This window comes from Trachurus japonicus, chromosome 10, assembly GCF_045865225.1.
Source record: "Trachurus japonicus isolate A0001 chromosome 10, Traja_1.0".
Classification (NCBI taxonomy): Eukaryota; Metazoa; Chordata; class Actinopteri; order Carangiformes; family Carangidae; genus Trachurus; species Trachurus japonicus.
In genome coordinates this window covers 12,032,085-12,058,142 of record NC_140916.1, presented here as the reverse complement: position 1 = coordinate 12,058,142, position 26,058 = coordinate 12,032,085, and the positions used below count along the sequence as shown (strand labels likewise).

At 40.3% G+C, this 26,058-nt stretch overlaps 2 protein-coding genes and 1 long non-coding RNA gene across 3 annotated transcripts; all 3 read left to right on the top strand.

Moving 5' to 3' along the window:
* The first annotated feature begins 2,775 nt into the window (after positions 1-2,775).
* LOC146979453 (uncharacterized) lies at positions 2,776-12,943 on the top strand. The gene is made up of 5 exons (XM_085788915.1): positions 2,776-2,845; positions 2,997-3,335; positions 3,435-3,779; positions 4,443-4,559; positions 12,816-12,943. Exons 1-5 carry the CDS (start codon positions 2,803-2,805, stop codon positions 12,941-12,943), a joined length of 972 nt encoding a protein of 323 aa, XP_085645041.1. The 5' UTR covers positions 2,776-2,802.
* Positions 12,944-14,178: 1,235 nt separating this feature from the next.
* On the top strand, positions 14,179-16,014 carry LOC146979452 (uncharacterized). The gene is made up of 4 exons (XM_085788913.1): positions 14,179-14,221; positions 14,331-14,657; positions 15,099-15,470; positions 16,007-16,014. Exons 1-4 carry the CDS (start codon positions 14,179-14,181, stop codon positions 16,012-16,014), a joined length of 750 nt encoding a protein of 249 aa, XP_085645039.1.
* A 3,965-nt stretch (positions 16,015-19,979) lies between these two features.
* Positions 19,980-21,822, top strand: LOC146979451 (uncharacterized). Its single transcript, XR_015036798.1, has 3 exons — positions 19,980-20,310; positions 20,612-20,682; positions 21,336-21,822. It is a non-coding gene; the product is annotated as an uncharacterized LOC146979451 (long non-coding RNA).
* Positions 21,823-26,058: the final 4,236 nt, after the last annotated feature.

The following is a 26,058-nucleotide window of genomic DNA, read 5'->3' as shown; positions in this document are numbered from 1 at the left end:
TTTCACAGCCACGCACTGAGGAGCCATTTTGATTATGGTGTAAGGCGACCAATCCAGACGCTCCACATCATCAGCGATGACCCTCCCACTCTGATTGTCAGTCACCTCAGCAGGAAGAGCAGAGCAGACAGAGCTGGAGAGGTGGTTGTGGTCACATCGTCCATCTTCTCGCGCTGCTGAAAGACAGCAGCAGAGCAGCGCTCTCACAGCGTCATAGAAACACACACAGTGATTACAACACCACAGACTGAGGCATCAAACACTGACCACAGAGGAGTCGAGGTATCTGATACAACTCCAGCTACTTACAACCTGCACAGAGACTGAAATCAGACAAGTAGAATACTGACAGGGTTAAAAACACATCAGTATTTGTCTGACACTTTGGTTTGTGGCCGGTACTGAGGTCAGTTCACTGTTGACCACAAGACTGAACAAGTTGATAATGATGTTATTTTTAATCCTACATGTACAGCAGGAGTTTTGACATATAAAAAAAAAGCAAAAACAGACAGACAAAAAGGCCAAAACACACAGTTAAATTCATCATCTCATGAAACGATGCCGTGTCCTGCCCCTGTACATAATAAACACAAAGTTACACACAAAGAGGGACAGACTCAGTAAACTAATTTAAAAGCTTTGCAGTAAATACTTTCATGCTCTCTTCTCTGTCTTTGTGTCCACGCTGCTGCTGCATCTGACAAACAACTGATGCATGGAAACTTAAGCTTTGTTGTGGTTTTTCAACTAAAGTGTGAAAACAAAGATGCTTCTCTTCCTTTCTCACTCTCTATTTTAGCCTCAGGAAGTTGAGCCTGCACTGCTGCATTGAAGCTTTTATAGAGACCAGTCGAATATCACCAACACTGTACTATAGTGATTATTAATTATATCACATTGTGTCTTTAACTACAGGAGTAGTTAAAGACACACACCTGTCAGTCTATTCTTTTAAATCACACTTTTCTGTGGTTTGATGCTTTTAACTGGTAGCTGCTCTGAGACGGGGGAGGTCCTGATCATTCACTCGTCCCACTCTGTCTTCATTGGTGCAGAGCAGCAGTTTGTACTGTGACCTGGTTTTTAGTTTGTCCTATTATGGACAAATAGGTTTGGCAGCCTTGATAATCTGCTTCAATGTGCAAGTGATGGACTGGTAGCCTGTTTACATGACTACTGAATGAACTGAAAAATTAAAACAAATCTAATATGTTTCAAGATCACAGATTCATGTAATTGCATTTTTATACATCTATACTTCCATCTCAAAAAACAAGATTAAGACAAACTTTATTTGGACTTTGAGAGCACATAAAGAGTGGATTTAAAACTAAAATGCTCATTCCACTGTGTTCAACTACAGTTAGTCTGCTGCAGCTTGTAGTTCTTCCATCACTTCATATCCTGTTGCAGCTCATACTCAGGTCTGTTCTCAGTAAACAGCTTCAGGTGGTCAGATGGTGGAGAGATGGCCCACCACAGCCTGTGTAGCAGTGAAGCTGCTGTGTGGTTTCACTTGTGCTTGAGGCAGAGGCACAGCATATCTGTACAAAGTGATGTGAGACCAGATAGACTCAGGAGTTCATCAACATCAGCAGCTTGTTTAATACGTTTTTTTAGCAGTAGTGAAGTCTGTAGTGAAGCTGCTGCATGCAGTTTCACTTGTTGTGCTCAAGCGAGATGTGAAGGATATCTGTACAAAGTGACTTGAGATCAGAGAGACTCAGGGGTTCATTTATGTTAGTAGCTGCACTCTAGTGTTTGATACAGTTTAGTTTTCATCAGAGGATGACTGAGTGTACACCTACTAGTCTCTCCTTCAGTTTCAAGTGGCAAAAATGTGAAGTGAAACCAAAGCTGAGACAACCTGGTGGAAACACACCTGATCTATAAACCTGATTTAAGAGAACTGGTTTACGAAGCAAAATGTCACATAAAGTACAAAATAGATAGACTTAGGTTAGAAAAAAAAATCTGGTGGCAATCAAGTAAACATGCGCTTTACTTACTGCCAGTAGCTCAGGAGTCATTTGTGTCTTTCTGTAGAAAAACTGTCTAGAAACTGTAGAAATTTTTTTGAATTTTATTTTGCACAGCAGAAACTAAGATGGAGCCTGAGAAAAGAAATGTGTCAGTTTTATTGTGGATTGAACTGACATGAATTGTCTCTCTCAGACAAACATTTACCTATGACATCCACATCTCTTGGTTTTCTGTGGTTTTGGGTGACATTTCCTTTTAACTTTCTCATGAAATTGTCCGTCCCTAACCCACAGACCGCCACCGACACTGTTGCTAACACACATGTCCTTTTCACCTTCCTCATACCGTTTACATTGGTCCAAGTCTCCGAATATCAGCTACTTTAACTAAGCTCAGTAAAAACAGCTGGAACCCCCAGCAGTGTCACTTCTACGGGTTAGCCACCTCTACGTCCAAAGATAAAATGTGTGTGATTACATCTGGGCTGATTTAAACAATGGAAATATTCATGTAAAACAGTGAAAACAAGCACAAAACACAACAATTGTAAAGAGGATAATAGATAATAACAAAAAAAATTCATCATTAAATCATAAGCCACCCTTAAGTTGTTATAATAATACCATAAAAATAAAAAACTAGCTACATGTGCATCTCTTATCAAAGGCTTGCTTGAGTACTGTAGGAGGGAGGTCGCTTTATCTTTTCATCTAAGCCAATCATTGATCTCTCCTGTATAAACTGTGATGATGTTGTGACTAAACCTTAGGTAGGTAGGAAGACATCAGTAGTGCAAGAGAAAGGTGTTGCGCCACAATGAACGGACGACTAACTGCTTTGATTATTCTTAGCACAGTATGTAAGTGTGCAGCGTCCAAAGTGTGACAAAAATACCTGTGCAAACTGTTTTTTGGCATTTTAGGCGAGGTCTGTGAAGGCAGTTGTTTATGTTTTTTCATAAATCATGTTGTTTCATGTTGTAACTTTGTTTTTGTTTGTCTGATTTTCAGCTCTGAGTCAAACTGCAGAGGGTCCTGGCCTGATTTCTTTGACTGTGGTTGAACTTGGTGGTGATGCGAACTTTCAATGTCCACTCACTAACTCGGCTGAAAGGCTCCACTGGTATAAGCAGCCTCTTGGACAAATACTCCAAATTGTTGCTACTGTAGTGAATGGCAAAGTAACATTTAAAGAAAAATCTGACCGTTTTACTATATCAACCAAAGAGGATGGTCAGTATCATCTGACCATTAGAAATGTCAGCAAAGAGGACGAAGCAACGTACTTCTGTCACGGTGGAGCAGGATATATACAGAAATTCTCCAATGGCAGTTTCTTGGCTGTGAAAGGTAGAGTATCTGATACTTTCTATTTGTGCTATAATTTGAATGAAACAGTTGAGCCTGTGAAATACCTGTGACGTTTTTTTTAAAAATTAAATCACACAGATCGTAAAGACCAGAAATCTGTCTACGTGAAACAAAGTCCAGAGTCAGCATCAGTCCAGCCGGGGAAGTCAATGACTCTCTGGTGTTCACTTCTCAACAAGAACAAAGAAACCAGAGTCCAGTGTCCAGGTGAACACAGTGTGCACTGGTTCAGAGCCGGATCAGGGGGATTTCATCCAGGATTCATTTACACTCACAGCAACAGGAGTGATGAAGAGGAAGAAAGGAGCTGTGACTACAGTTTGTCCAAAACTATACAGGACTCGTCAGATGCTGGGACTTACTACTGTGCTGTGGTCACATGTGGAGAGATCCTGATCGGTCCAGGAACTAAAGTGGAAACAAGTACGTGTTTACAGTTGTATCTAAGTCATAAATTATATGATGATTTATTTAAAGGGACAGTAAGGAGTTTCTATTCGGTTATAAAAAAGTCTCACGTTTTATGAATCTCCGCTACCCACACTTGTTAATGGGCCCATTTTCGATAAATATATCATTCTGTCTCTATTGTTATTTTGTTATTATTAGTGGTGGTGGAAATTCTGGTCGAGCTGACCAGCGTTTCCTTACTTTCGGTTTTGTGGCGAGTCATGAGAATAACGCAGCTGAATCGCCGTTTATGGTCGGAACTACGACGGTATGTGAACCTCTTTGAACCTCTGACTTTAATTATTGATGAATGAAAACATGAGTCTGTCTTGCGCCGGTCAAAGAATTTTACGGTGCGCGCGGAGGCTCATAAATGTAGTGAGAAAACGCTTCGCTTTTCCAAAACTCCTCGTTGTCCCTTTAAGCTTTGATAAAACATCTATGAAAGTATCTGATGATTATTAGTTTCTTGGTTTAAGGAGGTCAACTTAATTTAATGGGTAGCCATCTTGACATTTGAGACTTGAGGCAAACACATTGAAAATGAACCAATTTATTCATAATAGCTATATAGTCATAGAATTATGCATTATTTTGACTTGGCTCAATGTCTTATTGGAGAATGTTCTGATCCAGGATCAGCGTGGGACCCAGCTGTCATTGTTCTTGGAGGACTGTTGGCCTGCTGTGTGATGTGTTTTGGTCTCCTGATTTTCTACATAAATCAAAGGAAAATTTGTGAACATTGTAAAGGTAGGTTCAACATTCAACTTCTAATTTTAGTTATGGTTTTTAAACGCACCTACAAGTCCCTGTGCTAGTGGGATTTGGGGACAGTGGTTGGGTCATAATATTTTCTAAACAACTAATATAAATGTCTATGTTTGGCCTTGGAAAGAATAAAAAAAATATGTTGATTCTCCATTGTTATATTCATTCTTATGGCTGTGACAAACCATGAGAGTCGCAGCTATAGACAATGCCAACATGTACAAAGGTAGGGTTGGAAAAACGGTTTGAGTAGGTCACATTTTGAAAATACACAATTCAAAGGACCAAGACCCTTTCCTCAGACTTCTGTCTGAAGCCACGCCTCCATAGCGCAGGAACATGCAACACTTGTTCAGCGTTGGGTTCGCATCAAGGTGAAAGCGCAAAGGTATCACCCTTGTGTTGCGACCCAATGTGACCCCAATGTGAGCGATGCTGTTGCATGCCACAGAGCAGCATCGCTAACTTTCCACCAGCTTTTTCTCATGGCTCATTCATGTGAAAGAAAACACCATAACATCATGATAAACCACCTGCTATCCGGCTACATTGCCACCCACCAGACTTCAGTGTGGTCCACTGGATTATCTTACTGGTGTTGTCTTTTCTGCGTAACTTGTAACTTGAGTACGATCCAACTGACTTGAACCAGAATCAGATCTCCAACCCTACCTTTAAATTAACGGTACAACTCATAAACATGTAGAAATGATGAGGTCAGTGGCGTAGAAGCATGCATGGATGAGTGAGAGGTTGGGTGTGTGTGTGTATGTGTGTGGAGGGTATTGAATAAGGGAAATACACAAATACGCAGGGGAAGCCAGGAGGATGTCTGAAGGGACTCTGGTGACAGCTGAGGTTTTATTACAGCAAAGAACACGAGGCACAGCTGCTTCCAACTAGGTGGATGCCAGCTCTGCCCGTCAGCTACCTGCTACACTGTACTCAACTACTGTAACTGTGCGTTCACATCAAAAGCGATTAAATCGCCTGTAGTCGCTCTGGTCGCTCCTATAGCATCTCTTGCCAGCTCTAGCAGCCCCTTAAACTAAGCGACCAAAGGGGCGGGACTTTCAAGCTGTGCTGCAGATGTGTCCATTCAGGCTCTCTCAATTTCTCCGGCTGTGAGAATCCCAGTTCGCAATTGGCTGTCGCCGCGGTCGCACAGCTGCTCATTTGCATAAGACTAAAAATACTTTACCCATTCTTTTCTTATTTGACCAGGACATACTGTACATCATATTATGCTCATGGCACACAATGGGGATAGAATGTATCTTACAATATGATAAAGTTTAATGTGCATAAATGTAACATGGTAATTGTAATATCAATTATGTAAAGTCACTGTTCAGCCTTAATAACACTTATACCAACAGTAAAAAGTTTAGATGTTCGAAGTTTACACTCTCAACTTGATCTCATGTTACAGCAGTGATATCTGAATTTACACAGACATCATTATTGTTATTATTCTATGTTTGTAGGGTGATGAGGAAAAGGTGGAGAATTATGCAGCGCTGGACTTTTCTACAAGGAGAGTGAAGAGAGGAAAGAAGAAGAAGAGGGAGTCACCTCAACAGTGTGTGGACTCTGATGTTAGAGCATATGACCACAACTAGCAACACCTCTCTCCACAGAGGTGTGTGTCTGGCCCTCTGCCACAGGGCATGTTAAGGGCAGTAGAGTGCAGGGTGGGTTGATTTATATAGTATATCAATGTATTTGTTCAATTTAATCATCATTTACTTAAAGCAGAAGTAAGCGATCCGGTTGTTTTGGCTAATGCTGCGTTCCAGGCCGGCTTTTGAAACCGTAAATTACAGCTTCAAGTCACAACTTACGACTTTGTAGCGTTCCAGGCAACCCACTCGTGTTTTTCCGACCTGTTTTACCTGTGAAAGTCACTATAACGGCCACTCGTAACTTCTGACCGGTGAACTCGTACCAGATTGAACTGGTCCTACGACTTCACAGGTCGGAAAAACACGAGTTACGAGTTTCCTTGAACGTACCATAACAGTCCTCGTCCCTACGTCACCACATTCACGGCATCCCTTGGCTGCACACACAGTCCTGCATGCCGTTCTCTCTCCTCATTGGATAAAAACTGTAGGATACGATAAATGTTTTCTCCTCGGCTCAGAGCAGAGCAGAGGGACTGACAGACCCGTGTTTCAGTCCAAACACTCTATGTAAGTGATTGCTGTCGGAAGATATAACTATTTAAGACTTATATTAACACAAATATATCACTTACTTCTGCTTTAAAGACCGGTTAACCAAGAATAAATATGTGTTTTAAGTTTATAATACCACAGGAAAACAAATTAATTAAATGAGCAGTTTTCTCTGCTTCCGGACGGTGAGGGTGTGTCTGCTGCAGGTGAAGAAACCACGCCCCATTGCAAGAGAGCTGGGCTTCACTGAAGGTTTCTGATAGACAACCTGAAAATGTAGGCTACACGTCATGAAATAAAGATGGGAAAGTGACCTCAAACACACTCCACCACACACCCCAGTCCTCAACACTGACGGGGAGTAGTCAACGGCTTTTTTTTTTTCTTTCACACAATGCAAATAGATGCAGGCCGCGAGTAATGATTGAAACGGGAATAATATCGGTGGATTAACCTGTTGTTGGTGCTGGATGACTGATGCTGCTGCTGTGTTAGACACCAGAGTGAAGGTAAAAGTCAGTGTCTGGGCAGCTGTTGTAAAGGCAGATTTCAAAAATGGTCAAAATGTCAGAAATTCTGTTATCTAAACAAAAATCTATTAATACATAAATTGCATCTCGACAGCATGGAAATGTTGGTGATTTGTTTTTAATAATACGTGTTTTGCTTCATAAGAGAAAATCTGATGTTTAAAAATGTCACTCTCACATTGACTGCAGTTGTTCCCATGAGTATGGAAGCCCATTCCCGCCACTTGAGAAAAAAAATTATGAGCTACTAAGTCATAATTATGAGATAGCTAAGTCGAAATTATGAGATAGCTAAGTCATAATTATGAGATACTAAGTCATAATTATGAGATACTAAGTCAAAATTATGAGATACTAAGTCGAAATTATGAGATAGCTAAGTCATAATTATGAGATACTAAGTCAAAATTATGAGATACTAAGTCATAATTATGAGATACTAAGTCAAAATTATGAGATACTAAATCGAAATTATGAGATCCTAAGTCATAATTATGAGATACTAAGTCAAAATTATGAGATACTAAATCGAAATTATGAGATACTAAGTCGAAATTATGAGATACTAAGTCATAATTATGAGATAGCTAAGTCATAATTATGAGATACTAACTCGAAATTATGAGATACTAAGTCGAAATTATGAGCTACTAAGTCATAATTATGAGATACTAAGTCGAAATTATGAGATAGCTATGTCATAATTATGAGATACTAAGTCAAAATTATGAGATAGCTAAGTCATAATTATGAGATACTAAGTCAAAATTATGAGATAGCCTAAATCAAAACAAGGGGCACAGAGGAGCTCATCTGGCTCATAGCAAGATGGCTATGGATTTTCAAATTCCGGTTCACGTATAATTAAAACAGTGAGGACAGATACCACACGGACTGTAACTGGAGTTGGAGACCTATATCTGAACGGATTAAAACATATTAATGCTCAAGGAGGACACGGGAACAGTGCTGTCATCTAGCCAGGCAGGACTAGCAGCATAGCTCCACAGCTGGATGAAGAACTTTCACAGTGAGGAAATACAATGAAGAGGTGGATAAAACTCCGTGGTGGTGGGTCGGCTGTGGGAGGCTGCTATGATAGCGAGGCCACACGGAGCACTGGAGGACCGCCACCGTTAACCGGCACGTCAGAGACGGCTCTCTCGTTTTAATCAGTGATGCTCGGAGCGAACTTTTGGACTATGCTGTCGGTTTGTCTGCGGTGCATTCACAGCCCGCCCGAGAGCGTTTTATTAGATCACCCAGCTTCTGGGACACTGGACACTGGACTGTGTGGTCACACAGTGTGTGAGAGGAACACCGGAGGACCGCCTGATGTTACCTGCTGCATTATCAGGTTTGAGTGACTAGTGTCACACATGTAAACATATTGAACAGTGCGCTGCAGCCACCTATGGATCCGCATCACACGTCCTGTACGTCCTAGGGTGCACCGCAGACGAACCGACAGCGTGGTCCAAAAGTTCGCTCCGAGCATCTTGATTAAAAAGAGAGAGCTGCCGGTTAACGGTGGCGGTCCTCCGGTGCTCCTCTCACACACTGTGTGGCCTCGCTGTCGCATCATAGCAGCCTCCCACTGCCGACCCAAAAGCACCACGGAGTTTTACCCACCTCTTCACTGTATTTCCTCACTGTGAAAGTTCTTCATCCAGCTGTGGAGCTATGCGGCTAGTCCTGCCTAGCATGGCTAAGACAGCACTGTTCCTTAAGCATTAATGTTTTTTAATCCGTTCAGATAAATAGGTCTCTAACTCCAGTTACAGTCCGTGGTATCTGTCCTCTATGTTTTAACAAGTAAATTACACTGAATCGTAATTTGAAACTGATGAAAACTCCATAGCCATCCTGCTACCGAGTGTAACAGAATTATTGTTAGGAACCTTTGTTTAGTTCAGTGTGACACACGGACATGTTTTGAAGTGACACCATCTGACCGGACCGAGCTGAATGTAACCGGGCGTTACACGCTTAATAAAGTTTGTAACCCAGCAGGGTTAAACAGTAAGAATAGTGTAGGCCTACGCTTCTTGTGATGAAGTAACAGACTTTAACACCGAGGACAGCTGTGCTCCGTGACTTATCTCATAATTATGACTCAGCTATCTCATAATTTCGACTTAGTATCTCATAATTATGACTTAGCTATCTCATAATTTCGATTTAGTATCTCATAATTTCGACTTAGTATCTCATAATTATGACTTAGTATCTCATAATTATGACTTAGCTATCTCATAATTTTGACTTAGTATCTCATAATTTCGATTTAGTATCTCATAATTATGACTTAGTATCTCATAATTATGACTTAGTATCTCATAATTATGACTTAGCTATCTCATAATTTTGACTTAGTATCTCATAATTTCGATTTAGTATCTCATAATTATGACTTAGTATCTCATAATTATGACTTAGCTATCTCATAATTATGACTTAGTATCTCATAATTATGACTTAGCTATCTCATAATTTTGACTTAGTATCTCATAATTTCGACTTAGTATCTCATAATTATGACTTAGTATCTCATAATTTCGACTTAGTATCTCATAATTATGACTTAGTATCTCATAATTATGACTTAGTATCTCATAATTTCGACTTAGCTATCTCATAATTATGACTTAGTAGCTCATAATTTTTTTTCTCATGTGGCGGAAATGGGCTTCCATACATGAGAACAGAATCCAAAATGTTCTAGAAAATTCAGTTATTGAGATAAAATTCTGATATCTGCCAAACTTCATCAACCATGACTCCAGAATATTGTCATTTTTTTCAGGAAGATTGAAAATGTATTTATCAAGAATTTGATGGTATATGTTTACAGTACTGTTTCCAGTCAAACGTTTTCATGCACTGTAGGCTCAATTTTTGCTTGTGGAGGACGGTCTGGAGATGCTCTGTAGCAAGTTTGGTGTCAACTGAGCAAAATGTGGGAGGAGATACATTTTAAAAGTTTTACAGTTATTGAAAAAAACAGAGTGAATTTGTAATGAGTTTAAGTGGACAAAAGTTTCAGCAGTATCTGGGCTACATTGTGGTGAAGTTTCAACACTGTAGTTGGTTTGGTAGAAGTTTTTAAATTTAAACGCTTATTGTGCCCCCCCCCCTAGGAGGGGGAGGCACATGTCCTTGGAGTTGAGTGAATCTGGCATGGGGTCGGATGTTTCTGTGAAGTTTGGTGAGTTTTCGCCCATGGGAAGTATGACTTCCTTGGAAGAAGAAGAAGAAGAAAGAAGAAGAAGAAGAATTCCCAGGAATACAATAGTGTCCTGGCAGCTGAGCTGCCCGGACCCTAAAAAGCGGGATGCAGGACTTGATGCCAGACAGAAAATGACTGTGAGCAGTCACAAATGAAAACATCTCTGCAGAGCTACTGGAGACCGAATCAAGGAGACAGTAGAAACATACATTGCATTCGCTACACACACAAACTACACACACGCTCCTCATAAGAGCACAAGTGGTGTACCTGATGCAACAGATTTTTAGTGGATGCACATGGAGACATTGAAATTGATCTAAATAAAATGTACATCTTTGTAAAGCTAACATTAGAATAGCCAAAGCACTAACAGGAACAGACAAAGTAGAATCCCTGTGTGTTTTCATGTTGTCCTCACGGTGCAATTTTTCTTTTTTTTCTGCTCAAATAAAAACAACTTGAGATTATTTGTGTATTCTTTTCATTTTCATTATTGGTAACCATTTTATAAAAACAATACATCATTGCTTAAATGGTCTCTATCTCTAAATCAGAACCAGTACAGAAAATCCTCAGTTTATTAAATATGTTGATGCCAATACTTAACAAGAGAATCAGATCAGTGTGTTTCTACCAACTTACTCCGTTGTTCATTTTAAGCACAGTAGTTTTCCTCAGGTGGATTTTACTGATCAACACAATATTTTTTTCCCATGTTCCTTTAGGGGCTCCGTAGCTTTCATCATGGTGAATGTGACAGTTGAATGAACCCTCATGTCCTCTTTGCACTGAGAGAGAATATGAGACAAGACTTAAGGAACCTGAAGTTTTTTTTATTACTTTTATTTTGATGGTTTGATGGTTATTCCAAAATGCAAATACTATACCTTCACACCCCTCTGACCATCAATGTGTGCCAAGACGGCAGCTGGATTTTGAAATGGAAAACAAAGAGAAAACCATGAAGCAGTAGTTTGAATATAATCTTTTTAAATAGAGTAGTGACAAATATATTATTTCCTACCGTTGCAACAGTTGCACTTTTTTGAATTCATGGCACAAATGAGGAGGGTTATAACAACCAGACTTATAACCAAGAGAGCACACAGCACAGATATGGCTTCACTGGCCAAATGAGAGCACATGCAGGTTTCTGAAACAAGATGAAAAGGTAAAAACAATTAGTAGGCTACAGGTAAATGTTTAGTATCACAAGTTTTGAAATGTAAAATTTTACATTAATAAAACTTCATCTGAAACTTAAATGTGCAAATCCCTCAATTAAAAAAACAAAACAAAAACAGTTACCCTGAATGTCCATCTCTAAATAAAATCCATCCACATGTGGCCACAGCGCAGTAATAAGTCCCAGAATCAGAGGAGCTTGGTGAGGCGATAGACGCAGCTCCTTAGAGAGTCAGGTGTTTTCTCGTTGCTATTTAAAGAAGCACTTGCATCCTTTTTGCAGTAAAAACAGTGTAGCTGACAGCAGCATTGTCTTGGCTCTGACTTTCTTTGGAGATGTATTTTGTAATTTTGTGAGTGGAGGTGGGGGAGGAGGAGGAGAGATAATCATGAGGTCAGAGCATCGGATTAATCTGATTGGCTATCACAGGATCAAAGTGTATTTCCTGTTAGACTGCTCTTGTTCTGGTCTTTGTAAAGTCTAGTTCAGCCCTCACCCAAAAGTAGTAGTAGTAGCAACTATTGTCGTGGGGAAATTGGGTTGGGTAAAATTGGGGAAAGGGGTAAAATGTGTCATGTTTATTTGTTTATTTATTTATTAAGATCCCCATTAGCTGCAGCAAAGCCACAGCTATTCTTCCTGGGGTCCAACAGTATCAAATATACAGTTGAAAACACAAAACATAAACATTATAACATTATATGTTATCAGTTGTTTCAGTCAGTTCAAAAGGACTGAACTACAGTCATAAAATAGATTTCTATGAATTTCAATTAGATAATCGTGGTCTTGATATGGTGGATCATCATACTTTTATGTTTGTGTGACTCTTCTGCTATAGCGCCGCCACCACCAGGTAAAAGTTTTCACCTTTTCTTGAAGTAGGCTAACATCTATTGAACAAAGGGGTAAAGAATAACACAGACATTCATGCTTCACAGAGGACAAATCAAATTTAGAGCCCCTTTCAATATCCTTAAATGACAACAGAGTTAGTGAGACTGGTTGATAGTTCCTTGCCTTAACAGTGCAGAGAAGTTACCCAACGCTGTTCGAATGTGGTTGGAGATGTTCAGTGCACAATGTCTTTCTGCTGCTGTTTAACCGCAGAAATCTCCTCGGCCAAGAACTCCAGGGTGTTTTTAAGTTCGTCTCCCTCCTCAGCTGTCATTGCTTTCTTCGGCGGCATGCTGCTGCTAGGTAATGCTACCAAACTTTGCAACTGGCGTTGCGCTTAAGTCCGTGTTCCAAAATCAGCGTCGTAACCAAGCAGCGTCCAAACCGGTGGTATCAATAGTCAGGCCGATGTCCGTAATCCAGGATCAGTAGTAAAAGTAGAATAATAGTCCAAAACCGAGCACCAACGAGTGAGCGATGGAACAGGAGGGCGAGCGAAGGAACATTTTTTATTTGTTTAGCACAAACAAAATGCATAAAACACTACGCAAGGAGGGAATGAAGTTCTAATTTGTACAAAGTTCCAGCCCTGTCAATAATACAAAACAAAAATCAAGCAGACAACACGCATGAGCTGAACAAAAGACAAAGACAAGAAATCAATAGCAGCAGGAGTTAAGGTACTTGAAGGAACTAACAGCAAATATGTGGCAAAAGCAGAACAATGACAGATAAATAGTTAGAGAGCAAGTAGGGATAGATAATTAGGTTCCTGTGGAGAGTAAAAAATCCTTCAGATTGTTTTTAAAAATGCAATTGGAGGAAATTGACTTTAATGCATTAGGCCACCTGTGTAGGACCAGTAAACATCTGCAAACTGCTCCTGGTCAAACAATTATCTGGCCTACATACATTATCTGTTGCAAACCAGCTGTTCCAAGATATGGTTTACAAAATGGCCTATGAAGTGATATCACAATTTATAAATAAGTACTGTTGCGACCCCGTTCAAGGCAGACAACACGAAGGGAGGCAACACACAGCTTTAGGCCTTGACATGACCATTTATTTAACAAAAGACAACTGAAATACTTGGGAATGTGTATAGAGTGGAAGTAAGAGAAGGGTCAGTAGTGTATGCAGTGTATGGACGTGTGTGTGGTGTGTGTTGGATGGTGAGGAACAAACCAAACAAAAGACAAAGGCTGTGGTGGTGAGTGCAGGCCTGGCGGGAAGAGAGCGAGCAGTCGGGCAGGTTGGCCTTTTATGCCTGTTAGAGGCCACACCCTGTTGGCCAGGTAACTCTGACTCCACCCCCCCAACTCTCCCAAAGACCTAAAAAGAGCAGAGTGAGACATAATAGGAGGAGCCGGGAGAGGTCGTTATAGTACAAATTGTGTTCTCTTCTATTTTCAGTATTCACAACCACAAGACCAGTGTGACAGGAAGTGCTCCTTTAAAGTATCTGTGATAGCCAATCATGAGCATTTCTCAGTGTTACATGTAGTACTATGTATGATCCCCTCCTCCACTCACTGAGACATCAATGTGGGTCGTACCAAGAGACAATGTCAAAATGCTCCTGTTATGGGTTACACTGCTTGCTCTTCATCAAGTGTGTAAGTACAGTACTATCTAATTCTGTTTATACAGTCAATTAAGAACTGATGAGCAAAATATAAATGTGTTGTTTACTTTCTCATGTGTGAAATGTTTTGTTTAATTCAGATTCACTGGTTCCAGTGATCTCAGTTGAGCTTGGTGAGCCGGTGACCTTCACATGTTCTCTGCCTACGACTAAGCTTGGAAGCAGACAAGTCGGCTGGTACAAGCAAAGACCCGGAGATACTCTTAAATTAATAGTGACATATCAGACGTATAAACCTGAGTTTACGCCAGAGTTTAATGATTCAAGATTCAAAGTAAATGAAGATAAGAATTTTGTCAACCTGATCATAGTGAGGACGACTGAAGAAGATGAGGGACTGTATCACTGTACAGTTGAGAATTGGGTTGATGATCCTGTGTGGAGTGGGACATATTTGTTGATTGAAGGTAATTATATAATCTACTTTGGTGAAGTTTTGCAAATTCATTCTCTGATTTAAAGCTGCACTGTGCAAATGTTGAAGAAAAACAACTCACAGAGTTACTGAACTTTTTGGAATAGTAAAACCTGTAGGTTTAGTCAAATTTAATTCACTTTTAAGATACATTTCATCTACTTATTTCACATACATATACCAATACATGAGGTGGATTTATTTCAGCATATAAAATCAAAGTAAGGTCACGTTAAAGTAGATGGGCAGACCTCTGTCAAGGCCAAATAACATGTACCAGACTTTAAAAAAAACAATCAAATTATAAGTGGCCGACGTCCTTTCACTCCACAAAATCTGTTCTGCACTTCTACATGTTATTGCTCTGATCAATGAACAGACTAAACTGTACTCCAGTGTTCCCTAAGGTTTTAAAATGTTTTGTATCACTCAGGAGACTCTGAGAAGATATCGAACTATGAAGTTGTTCAGCCGCCGACAGTGTCTGGTCCACACCGTCCAGGAGACCCAGTGACTCTGCAGTGTTCACTCCTCTCTGGCTCTGATGACCAGACGTGTCCAGAAGATCACAGTGTGTACTGGTTCAGAGCCAGATCAGATAAATCTCATCCTGACATAATCTACACTGATGGAAATAAACTTGATAAATGTAAGAAGAGATCTGACTCTCCAAGAAACTGTGTTTATAACTTCACTAAGAACGTCAGCTCCTCTGATTCTGGGACTTATTACTGCGCCGTGGCCACATGTGGACAGATTTTATTTGGAAATGGAGCAAAACTTCAAACTTCAAACTTCATTCAAGGTAACCGTAATATTGTTTTTATTATTATTATTATTATTAATTTGTATATGTAAGTTTCAGATTATATGCTGAATAAAATTTAATTATTTAAATTTTATTTTACATTTAGAATTATATGATACTAAGCATCATTATTATTATCTTACTTAAATATTGATTCTACCTTTTCATCTTGTTTCAGAAACCTGCATGTGGTCGACCAGTAAAGTCATATTTGTGCCGTGTGGTCTGATGGTTTTAAGTCTGATTGTTATAGTCGTCCTTATTTCTGCCATGAAAAAAAACAATTTTGACCATTGCAATGGTAAGAAAAGTTAGTAATCGCTTTGTATCCAAAAGTATTACAGTCAAACCACTGCATCCTGATATATATACTATTTTTTTTTCTTTTTCTTTTTTTTAACCCAACAGCTGTTGCCCTGCACAAACACAATGGAACTAAAATAAGTCAGGTAGCGTAATTTCAGATTTGACTTTATTAAAAAGGTTGTGCAGGTTTTTTTTTCTTATTTTGTTTGTCTCTTATCTTTCCTCAGAGAGTTGAGGACACCTGGGTTTATTCTGCCGTCTTGTTCACCTTGATGAAAACCAACAGGCAGGACACAACATCAGCAGAGAGAAGGAGGATCTACGCTGCTGTAAAGGCTTTTGATTTGGATCAGTGAGCTACAAGTCGCTACACAGGCTGTATTTCATGTTTGTCCCTATCATATTTTTCGGGATTTAAATTTTTTTTAGGGGCTTTTTTTGCCTTTAATTGACAGGATAGTTCAGAGAGAGACAGGAAATGGGAGGCAGAGAGGGGGAATGACACGCAGGACAGGGTCGCTCGGCGCGGGATTTGAACCAGGGCCGCTTGCAGCGAGGACCACTCACTCACTCACTCACCACTCAGACTCAGAGTCTGTCAGACTTAAAGCGTGAGAGACCCTCTTAGTCAGAAAAGCCGAAATAGACAAAACACATTTCCAAAAGTCGTACAGTTCTAATTCTTTAATACATGGTTCGGGGGCCCAAGACGAACGCGTAGATGTGTGTTTGGTCCTGATCGAGCCATTACTTTTCGAGAGGCGGGGCTTCAAACAGCCGCATTCCTCTGTATCCTTGAGGCCGCTGTTTCCATAGAAACTGACCAAATCACTTGAAACTTGGCCTGTGGACTCATGGTGAGGCCCTTATCCATCACCCCAAGACCCAACTCTGTGGGAGCATGGGAAAGCCAAGTGGCCCCCCGGGGCCCCTAGTGCAACGGGACCAAAATATTCTGATAGAGGACTCTCTGATATACAACATATTAATATTTCATGATGATAACTTAAAGCGTGTATGTTTTGTTGAGAAAAAGCAGGAATGGCTGGATTCACTTTGATGTTTGACCCCTGTGACCTTTGACACTTACCAATTGGCTTTGTACACAGCTCCCCTACTTCCTGATCGTACACCAGCTCCTTTAGCTAAAAAATCAGCCTGATAGGCCAAAGCATCTGGAAGCTATTAAAGAATTGCTGTTGAAACATTTCTCATATTAAAATCTCAGCTTCCCGCATCAAAGCCTTGGTGTTTTATTCAAGGAAACGGGGTCAAAAAGGTCACAGATCAGCGACCTTTGATACTTGTGAAGGTCGCACGGGTTTGAAATTGCACATGGTGGATGGCCTTAGGCCCCGGACAAATACATGAAACTTTCAGCCTTATAACCGCAAGAATGTGGACGTTATTAGACAAAAGGCTTCTAAATCTAGGCTTTGAAGGCCGAGAAACAAGCCTGGGCGGTCAGCTGTGACCCTTCTGGAGGTCCGACAGGTCTGAAATTCTACAGAAACTTTGTCCCTAGTGCTCTGAATAATCAAAATCTCAGCTTTCTGCATCAAAGTCTTAGTGATTTATTCAAGGAAACAGGGTCAAAAAGGGTAAATTTAACACCTTTAACACAACCTCTGACCCTTGAATTCATAATAATGTTTTTCAGATAAAAAATAAAATTTCACTCATTGAATTAAAAATTACAATAAATGTGATGTGATGTGGACCAGAAAGATGCTGGTGAAAATTATGAAAAAAAAGAAAAAAAGAAAGAAGTCAAGCCAACTTTTATGCACTTTATTGTTGAATTTTAACAATATAGCACTGTTTTTTTTATTCAATGTTGAAAACAAAAAAGATGTTAAGACCTTTTAGTTACAGAAAATAATATAAGCTCAATTTGTTTTATTTTTTCGTTTGCTGGTAATAGCAAGGTCAACCAATCAGACACGTTATCAGACACGAGGATTATGGGTAATGTAGTGCTTCTCCGTGATATGACATTGGAAACAAAGCATGTTTTCTTAAAATAAAGTTGATATTACACAGGGCTTTTGGACTCAGCAGAAGCACATAATATTGTTACACAGTCTTCCTTGGATGGTTACAGCATTATGGCTAATAATCAGATCTTTCTTCAGAATATTGATTAAACAGAGCAGCTTTTTGAACGCGGAAGTGGTCTTCACCTGTAGAATCCACAACCCCCCCCCCCCGGTCTGACGTAGCTTCCGACAAAGACGTAATTTATTTATTTATTGATTGATTATTCTGCACCAAACACCATGATCACTAAATAAATAAATAAATAAATAAATAACCGAAAGGACGTCCTTGCCGAAAGCTACGTCAGACACAGCAGCATCAGGTTCAATAAAGCTTTAAGGAAAAGTTAAAAAAAAAAAAAAAGTTATCCTCTGCTGACAGTGTCTTTCAGTGCCGCACGCCGGGTCGGCTGGATCACTTGCTCTGAGCGTCACATATCGCCGCGGAGGGGACTGCATTGGAATCAACTGAAAGCCGAGCGCGTCAAAACCTGACGAAAAACGGGCACCTAATGAGTCGACGATGAGGGACAGTGACCGTTCGTCAGGCTGTTGACGCACTGGGAGTGAGAACGTGTTGCACTGGGAGTGAGAACGTGTTGTCTCCACCTCCATCTGACGCCGACCATCTTCATCGGGATCTTCGACCAGGAGTCTACCAGCACCAGTGTCTAGGCCCGGGGGGATCATCATCTTCAGATGCAAGCTATCACCCCTAGATCAGTACACCACGATGATCTACTCCCCGGCGTCTAAGCGCCAAAGCCTATTTGTATGCACAATAAATGCAATTTCACTTTTCAGTCTGACTCTCTTTTCCATATTAGTCTGTCCTGATTGAATTAGGTGTAGGTGCAGGTAGGTGAAGCGTGTCATCATCCTCTATTCAATATCATTTTGAAACAGAAACGTCCATCATCTCAAATCAACTGGCGAGAGTCGTGCTGATCATAGCAGCCTAATGTCCCTAAAGTCTGTATGATTGTTTTTTAAACCATGTCCTCAGACTTACAGTGAAAACAAAAAATATGTGTAAATGCCTGAATTAAATCACTTACTGAGTAAAACCCATACATCTGTGTTTTATATTTAATATAGTCATGAACAACCATCATCATTATATAAAAAGAACAATAACACACATGCAAACAAATATGATTCTAGGATCAATTTACATGTAAATTCTGCTCTGATGTTACCGTTCACACTATATACATATATATATATATACATATATACAGTGATCACAATGATGATGAGACAAGAAAATGCATAGATCTCCAATAGCAGGATTCAAACCCAGACTGGACTATAGCTCTGCCCTACCAGGTGAGCTATACACTGCTCTTACCACTGTTAGTCACTTGTTCTGTCTTTTAGAGGTGGACGGCCGTAAAAACAGCTGGCCCCGACCAACCTTTTCTTTTTTTTTTAATGCAGCCACATCAGCACGGCTGCTTCTACACTGTTTTTGTTCGATTTAAATTTCCTTGAGATAACTATGACCTGGACAAATGAGAATATTCACAGGCCTACAGCAGATATATGATCATTTATAAGGTGAATTCAAGCCACCTGATTGGTTCTTAACTGTGGTATATTATAGCTGCACCTAGTTACAAATCACTCCACATCTGAGAAAGTAGGTACAGTAATGGTAGTCATTGACAGTCTTTACAATTAGTAAGAGAGGAAATGGAAAAGAAAAAGCGGGATGCGTGGACTTGATGCCAGTCAGACAGAAAATGACTGTGAGCAGTCACAAATCTGAAAACATCTCTGCAGAGCTACTGGAAACCGAATCAGGGAGACCGTAGAAACATACACACACAAACTACACACACCCTCCACATAAGAGCACAAGTGGTCTACCTGATGCGGGGTCCGTGTACGAAGTATAATTCAATTGCGTTGTTCACTTCGAACCATGAGAAATGTCATTTTTAGGGGTATTTCCTATTTCATTGACGTAAGACGTACACGCAATTCAGCGCAACGAAGTGCCCGCTTGTTCCTTTCTCCAACTTGTACAATGAAAATTGAAAAAGGAAGTCGAGAGCCGGAACCAGCCTTCAAAATAAAAGCTCCGCGTTTTGAAGCATGTTGGCTACAGCGCCGGACATTTTAAAAGAAAAAAAAAACCCGAAACGAATTAAATACAAACTCACAACAAATCGCCTAAACGATTATCATTTCATAAATGATATAAAGTGATATTTCGGCTACTTTCCCCACAACTGTCAGGATCCCTGGGGATTTTCACAATAAGAGCACTGGATCGCACTGAGATGCTGTCAACGACGTGAGGTGAGTGAGTCAAACTTTGTTGTGGTTGATGACTTCATCACTGCTGCACTCATTAAGTAGGTCACACGTTATGTTGTTTTTAATTTTTTCGACCTAACTTCTCCAACCAGTGTTTAAATTGTTGACCTGTAGCTAACGGTTAGCTCCAGAAGATAATCAACGCTAGCAATGCTAATTGTTTACAGGTAAACTAGCTAGCGGTTGTAGCTAAGAAACAGCTGTTGGATGCTAACGTTACGTCTTTTGTTATTATCAGCTCTTTAACGCCACCTCATTTGAATATTTTCTTCTCTAAGTCTGTGAGAAATGTCCTCATTTATGGTAGAAGTGAATAAATACGCGTTTTTGATTTATTAAATGCTAGTTGTGTTCACAACTGTGTAACATAACTTATTACCAGCATCATGTTTGTCCACGCAGACTACAAAGCAGTCTAAACTAAGTCTAAATGAAATATGAAATGTCATGTGTGTCTCTATTTGGCAGATGTGGGTCCACCGTGAGCTGATGCATGAACTCATCCTATGACAGCACCAGGATCAGCTTGAAAACAGCTGGTAAGTTGAGAGTAACCAGTGAGTAGAGTCCATCATTTAGACACATTTTTAGGGCATTTTGATCATCACATTTCCACGGACATGACTCCCTGTCATCATTTCATCAATTTATAATGTTTAAAGTTTGAATTCCGTGGGGAAGCTTTTAGTCTTCTTCTTTGATGTGGTGCATTGTGTGGCAGCGTTATAGCGCCAGGCCAGCTCCACACAGGCCTGCCACAATACTACAGTATTTTGAGTTGTGTATACACAGTCTGAAAGACCTCATCATTCCTTACTGTCCAACCAGAGTACTCTGCTCCCAGAACGCAGGTCTGTTAGTGACTTCCAGTATCTCTAAAACAGACTGGGAGGTAGAGCCTTCAGTGACCGGGCTCCTTTACTGTGGAACCAGCTCTCTCCATGGGTCAAAGAGGCAGACACTCTAGCTACATTTAAGTCTAGACTTAAGACCTTCCTCTATGACAGAGCTTGTAGTTAGAGCTGGTTCAGGTAGCTCTGAACCAGTTTATAGCTACACAGCTACAGTATAGGCTTAGACTGCTGGGGGACACATCACGTTACAGGAAGCCCTCTCCTCTCCTCTCTTTTTGTGTTGTCATTATCTGTTGTACTTTGGCCTTGGTCTTACACCCTCTCTGTGTTTTCCACAGATTTCTCTAGAGCTCCACCTGCAGCGCCTGCTTTCCTCTGCCCCTACACCAACCAGCCTGCCCATCAGTACTCCTGCTCTCCTGTGGATGGAGTGTCACTCACCTCAGATGCTTTTGAAGGAGCTTCAACATGTCTGCTTTCTGAGTCCCAAACTGTACCTACTAAGAATGGCTTTCACAGCAAAACACAGCCTGCTTTCTAGTGCAAAGGATAGTACTAAGACACAGACATGCTGGGTGCTAGGATTTTACAAATGTTGAACAATTAATAAATTAATTTGGAATTTATATTACCTCCAGAACTTCCATTGGCTCACAATTCCTTATCACATTCAGTTCAAAGTCCTTCTCCTCACCTTCAAAGCCCTCCAGAACCAGCCCCATCCTACCTCACTGACCTTGTTGGACCATCACACCCCTCCTGGCTGTCAGAAGCGATGCAAGTCATCAGGGGAACTTTCTGAATCTTTCTTTTTTTTTTTCTTCTTCTTGTTGTTTTTGGAAATTTGTTACTTTCTATTGTTTTGATGCATTGTGTTCATGAATTAAATGTTGTAAGTTGGAACTCAGAACCTGACTCTGATGTGTTTGTTAACTGCATTGTACTGACATTTTATTTTTTACAACTACAGTATGAAGCATGAAACTTTGCTCAGTCCTAACCTCACTGACCTGCACTGGAGAGGCTGTATAACAGACTTATTATTCAGATTTCTTAGCATCTTGTCACTTATTGTAATACATTTATACATCAATTTACTGTAAATGTATTTAATTTAATTACCACCCATGATTCATAACAGTATGTACCCATCCTACAACACACCATTTCTTTAGGTTAGTGGATATTTTATAGCACCCTCCAATTATTGGACACATTTAGCATTATGATAGGATTTTGGGTGTGGCAAGAAAGGGGACAATTGCACAAGTAAAATGATCTCATCTTCAAGAACTGTTGCATTGCTTTACTGACAGAATTAGGCCATGTTGTGTACACCATCACTGATGAATACAAACAACAAAAATACCACAATGATTTATGATGACTTTGATTTTTGTGACCCGTATGAGCTACTGTGCATGTTTCATCTGGGCACTGGACAAAGAATAACCATCTCTGCTCATCATCCAATAAATTAAAAGGCAGTGTTTACATATGAAAATGAATCAATGTACCCTACTACAACTATAACTTCTATTGCTGTACACTGAAAGCTGAGCTGAAACTCATGCACACCGGCACAGACGGACAGGTGCGTCGGAGAAGACCTGTGTGGTCGAGAAACATGAACAAAGGCTCCCGCACACTGTCTTCACTTGCATAGGTTAATTAAACAACATTTCGGTCCTGAGACTGTCCTTGTGAACCTGACGAAGGTCTCAGGACCGAAACGTTGTTTAATAAACCTATGCAAGTAAAGACAGTGTGCGGGAGCCTTTGTTCATATTGCTGTACACTCAAAATGCATTGGATTTCTTACTTCTTTTTTTTTTTCTTTTTTACAATTGTTCACACATATGAGATATCTTGTCATGCTTTAAACTGTGTGGTGCCTGTCTCGAACTCTTTTGCTACAGAAGAATTAAGTTATGATGTGTTATAGTGAAGGTTCTCTTTATTGTCATCAGACACTTTACATACTGTGACTTGAGTCTTACAGTACTGCGTCTCCAACTGCAATATCTCTGATCAGATGGAAGGAGTTGGGAGAGGCTGTTCAAAAGGTCAGAGGAGTCTCTAATGATGCTTCTGCACTTGACAAACAGCATTGTTGTGCCAACTCTGAAGTAGATGGGTAGTGTGACCCTATGATTGTTTCTGCTGACCTCATGAGCCTCTTGTCTGAAGCACTTTGTCAATCACTGATTAATACAAATAATAAAAACATTCTATTTATTTATTTACTCAAAGTCTTTACATAGTAAAACAAACAAGATAAAAGAATACATGAAATAAATGCAACAAAGAAGATGATCAATACATGAACAATGAAACACAGAAGCTTATTACACTTAAAAATAAAAAGCAAGTTTGAAAAGGTGGGTTTTGAGCAAATATTTGAGAGCATTTCAGCCCGTACAGTCACGGATGTGTTGAGGAGAGAGTTCAAAAGGGAGGGGGCAGCGATGGAGAAGGCTTTGTAACCCCAGGTTTTGTGCTTGGTACTGGGAGGAGGAGCGGAGGCAGTGGGAGGGGTGTGATGGTCCAACAAGGTCAGTGAGATAGGATGGGGCCTGGTTCTGGAGGGCTTTGAAGGTGAGGAGAAGGACTTTGAACTGAATGTGATAAGGAATTGTGAGCCAATGGAAGTTCTGGAGGTAATATAAATTCCAAATTAATTTATTAATTGTTCAACATTTGTAAAATCCTAGCACCCAGCATGTCTGTGTCTTAGTACTATCCTTTGCACTAGAAAGCAGGCTGTGTTTTGCTGTGAAAGCCATTCTTAGTAGGTACAGTTTGGGACTCAGAAAGCAGACATGTTGAAGCTCCTTCAAAAGCATCTGAGGTGAGTGACACTCCATCCACAGGAGAGCAGGAGTACTGATGGGCAGGCTGGTTGGTGTAGGGGCAGAGGAAAGCAGGCGCTGCAGGTGGAGCTCTAGAGAAATCTGTGGAAAACACAGAGAGGGTGTAAGACCAAGGCCAAAGTACAACAGATAATGACAACACAAAAAGAGAGGAGAGGAGAGGGCTTCCTGTAACGTGATGTGTCCCCCAGCAGTTTAAGCCTATACTGTAGCTGTGTAGCTATAAACTGGTTCAGAGCTACCTGAACCAGCTCTAACTGCAAGCTCTGTCATAGAGGAGGGTCTTAAGTCTAGACTTAAATGTAGCTAGAGTGTCTGCCTCTTTGACCCATGGAGAGAGCTGGTTCCACAGTAAAGGAGCCCGGTCACTGAAGGCTCTACCTCCCAGTCTGTTTTAGAGATACTGGAAGTCACTAACAGACCTGCGTTCTGGGAGCAGAGTACTCTGGTTGGACAGTAAGGAATGATGAGGTCTTTCAGACTGTGTATACACAACTCAAAATACTGTAGTATTGTGGCAGGCCTGTGTGGAGCTGGCCTGGCGCTATAACGCTGCCACACAAATGCACCACATCAAAGAAGAAGACTAAAAGCTTCCCCACGGAATTCAAACTTTAAACATTATAAATTGATGAAATGATGACAGGGAGTCATGTCCGTGGAAATGTGATGATCAAAATGCCCTAAAAATGTGTCTAAATGATGGACTCTACTCACTGGTTACTCTCAACTTACCAGCTGTTTTCAAGCTGATCCTGGTGCTGTCATAGGATGAGTTCATGCATCAGCTCACGGTGGACCCACATCTGCCAAATAGAGACACACATGACATTTCATATTTCATTTAGACTTAGTTTAGACTGCTTTGTAGTCTGCGTGGACAAACATGATGCTGGTAATAAGTTATGTTACACAGTTGTGAACACAACTAGCATTTAATAAATCAAAAACGCGTATTTATTCACTTCTACCATAAATGAGGACATTTCTCACAGACTTAGAGAAGAAAATATTCAAATGAGGTGGCGTTAGCATCCAACAGCTGTTTCTTAGCTACAACCGCTAGCTAGTTTACCTGTAAACAATTAGCATTGCTAGCGTTGATTATCTTCTGGAGCTAACCGTTAGCTAGCCTACAGGTCAACAATTTAAACACTGGCTGGAGAAGTTAGGTCGAAAAAATGAAAAACAACATAACATGTGACCTACTTCATGAGTGCAGCAGTGATGAAGTCATCAACCACAACAAAGTTTGACTCACTCACCTCACGTCGTTGACAGCATCTCAGTGCGATCCAGTGCCCTTATTGTGAAAATCCCCAGGGATCCTGACAGTTGTGGGGAAAGTAGCCGAAATATCACTTTATATCATTTATGAAATGATAATCGTTTAGGCGATTTGTTGTGAGTTTGTATTTAATTCGTTTCGGGGTTTTTTTTTCTTTTAAAATGTCCGGCGCTGTAGCCAACATGCTTCAAAACGCGGAGCTTTTATTTTGAAGGCTGGTTCCGGCTCTCGACTTCCTTTTTCAATTTTCATTGTACAAGTTGGAGAAAGGAACAAGCGGGCACTTCGTTGCGCTGAATTGCGTTGTACGTCTTACGTCAATGAAATAGGAAATACCCCTAAAAATGACATTTCTCATGGTTCGAAGTGAACAACGCAATTGAATTATACTTCGTACACGGACCATGCGGCACAGTTTTTTAGTGGATGCGCAATCCATGGAGACATTGAAATTAACCTGAATAAATATCTTTGTAAAGCTAACATTAGAATAGCCAAAGCACTAACAGCAACAGACAAAGTAGTCCCTGTGTTTTTTCATATTGTCCTCACGGTGCAATTATTTTGTTTCTGCTCAAATTGAGATTATTTGTGTATTTTTATTCTATATTTTCATTATTTGTATCTGTTTTATAAAAGCAGTACATCATTGCCTATGGCATCTATCTCTAAACAAGATTCACACCAGAGCCAGTGCTGAAAACCTGAAAACTTCTGATCCTCAGTTTATTAAATATGTTGGTGCCAATACTGAGCATGAGAATTGGATCAATGTATATACCAACCTACTCCGTTGTTCATTTTAAGTGTGTAGTTTTCCTCTGGTGGATTTTACTGACAATTACCATAATCAAATTGTGGTGATATTTATATCCAAAGAGGTATGCTAAAATAGTGTTC

What these genes read in the sequence shown, in the direction of transcription:
- LOC146979453 (XM_085788915.1), top strand. Translation starts at nt 2,803, where the DNA reads ATGAACGGACGACTAACTGCTTTGATTATTCTTAGCACAGTAT. An exon ending in CAGTTTCTTGGCTGTGAAAG is followed by an intron (nt 3,336 to 3,434) that starts GTAGAGTATCTG and finishes TAAATCACACAG; the next exon opens with ATCGTAAAGACCAGAAATCT. An exon ending in AATTTGTGAACATTGTAAAG is followed by an intron (nt 4,560 to 12,815) that starts GTAGGTTCAACA and finishes GTTTAACCGCAG; the next exon opens with AAATCTCCTCGGCCAAGAAC.
- LOC146979452 (XM_085788913.1), top strand. Translation starts at nt 14,179, where the DNA reads ATGCTCCTGTTATGGGTTACACTGCTTGCTCTTCATCAAGTGT. An exon ending in GCTTGCTCTTCATCAAGTGT is followed by an intron (nt 14,222 to 14,330) that starts GTAAGTACAGTA and finishes TGTTTAATTCAG; the next exon opens with ATTCACTGGTTCCAGTGATC. An exon ending in GACATATTTGTTGATTGAAG is followed by an intron (nt 14,658 to 15,098) that starts GTAATTATATAA and finishes TGTATCACTCAG; the next exon opens with GAGACTCTGAGAAGATATCG.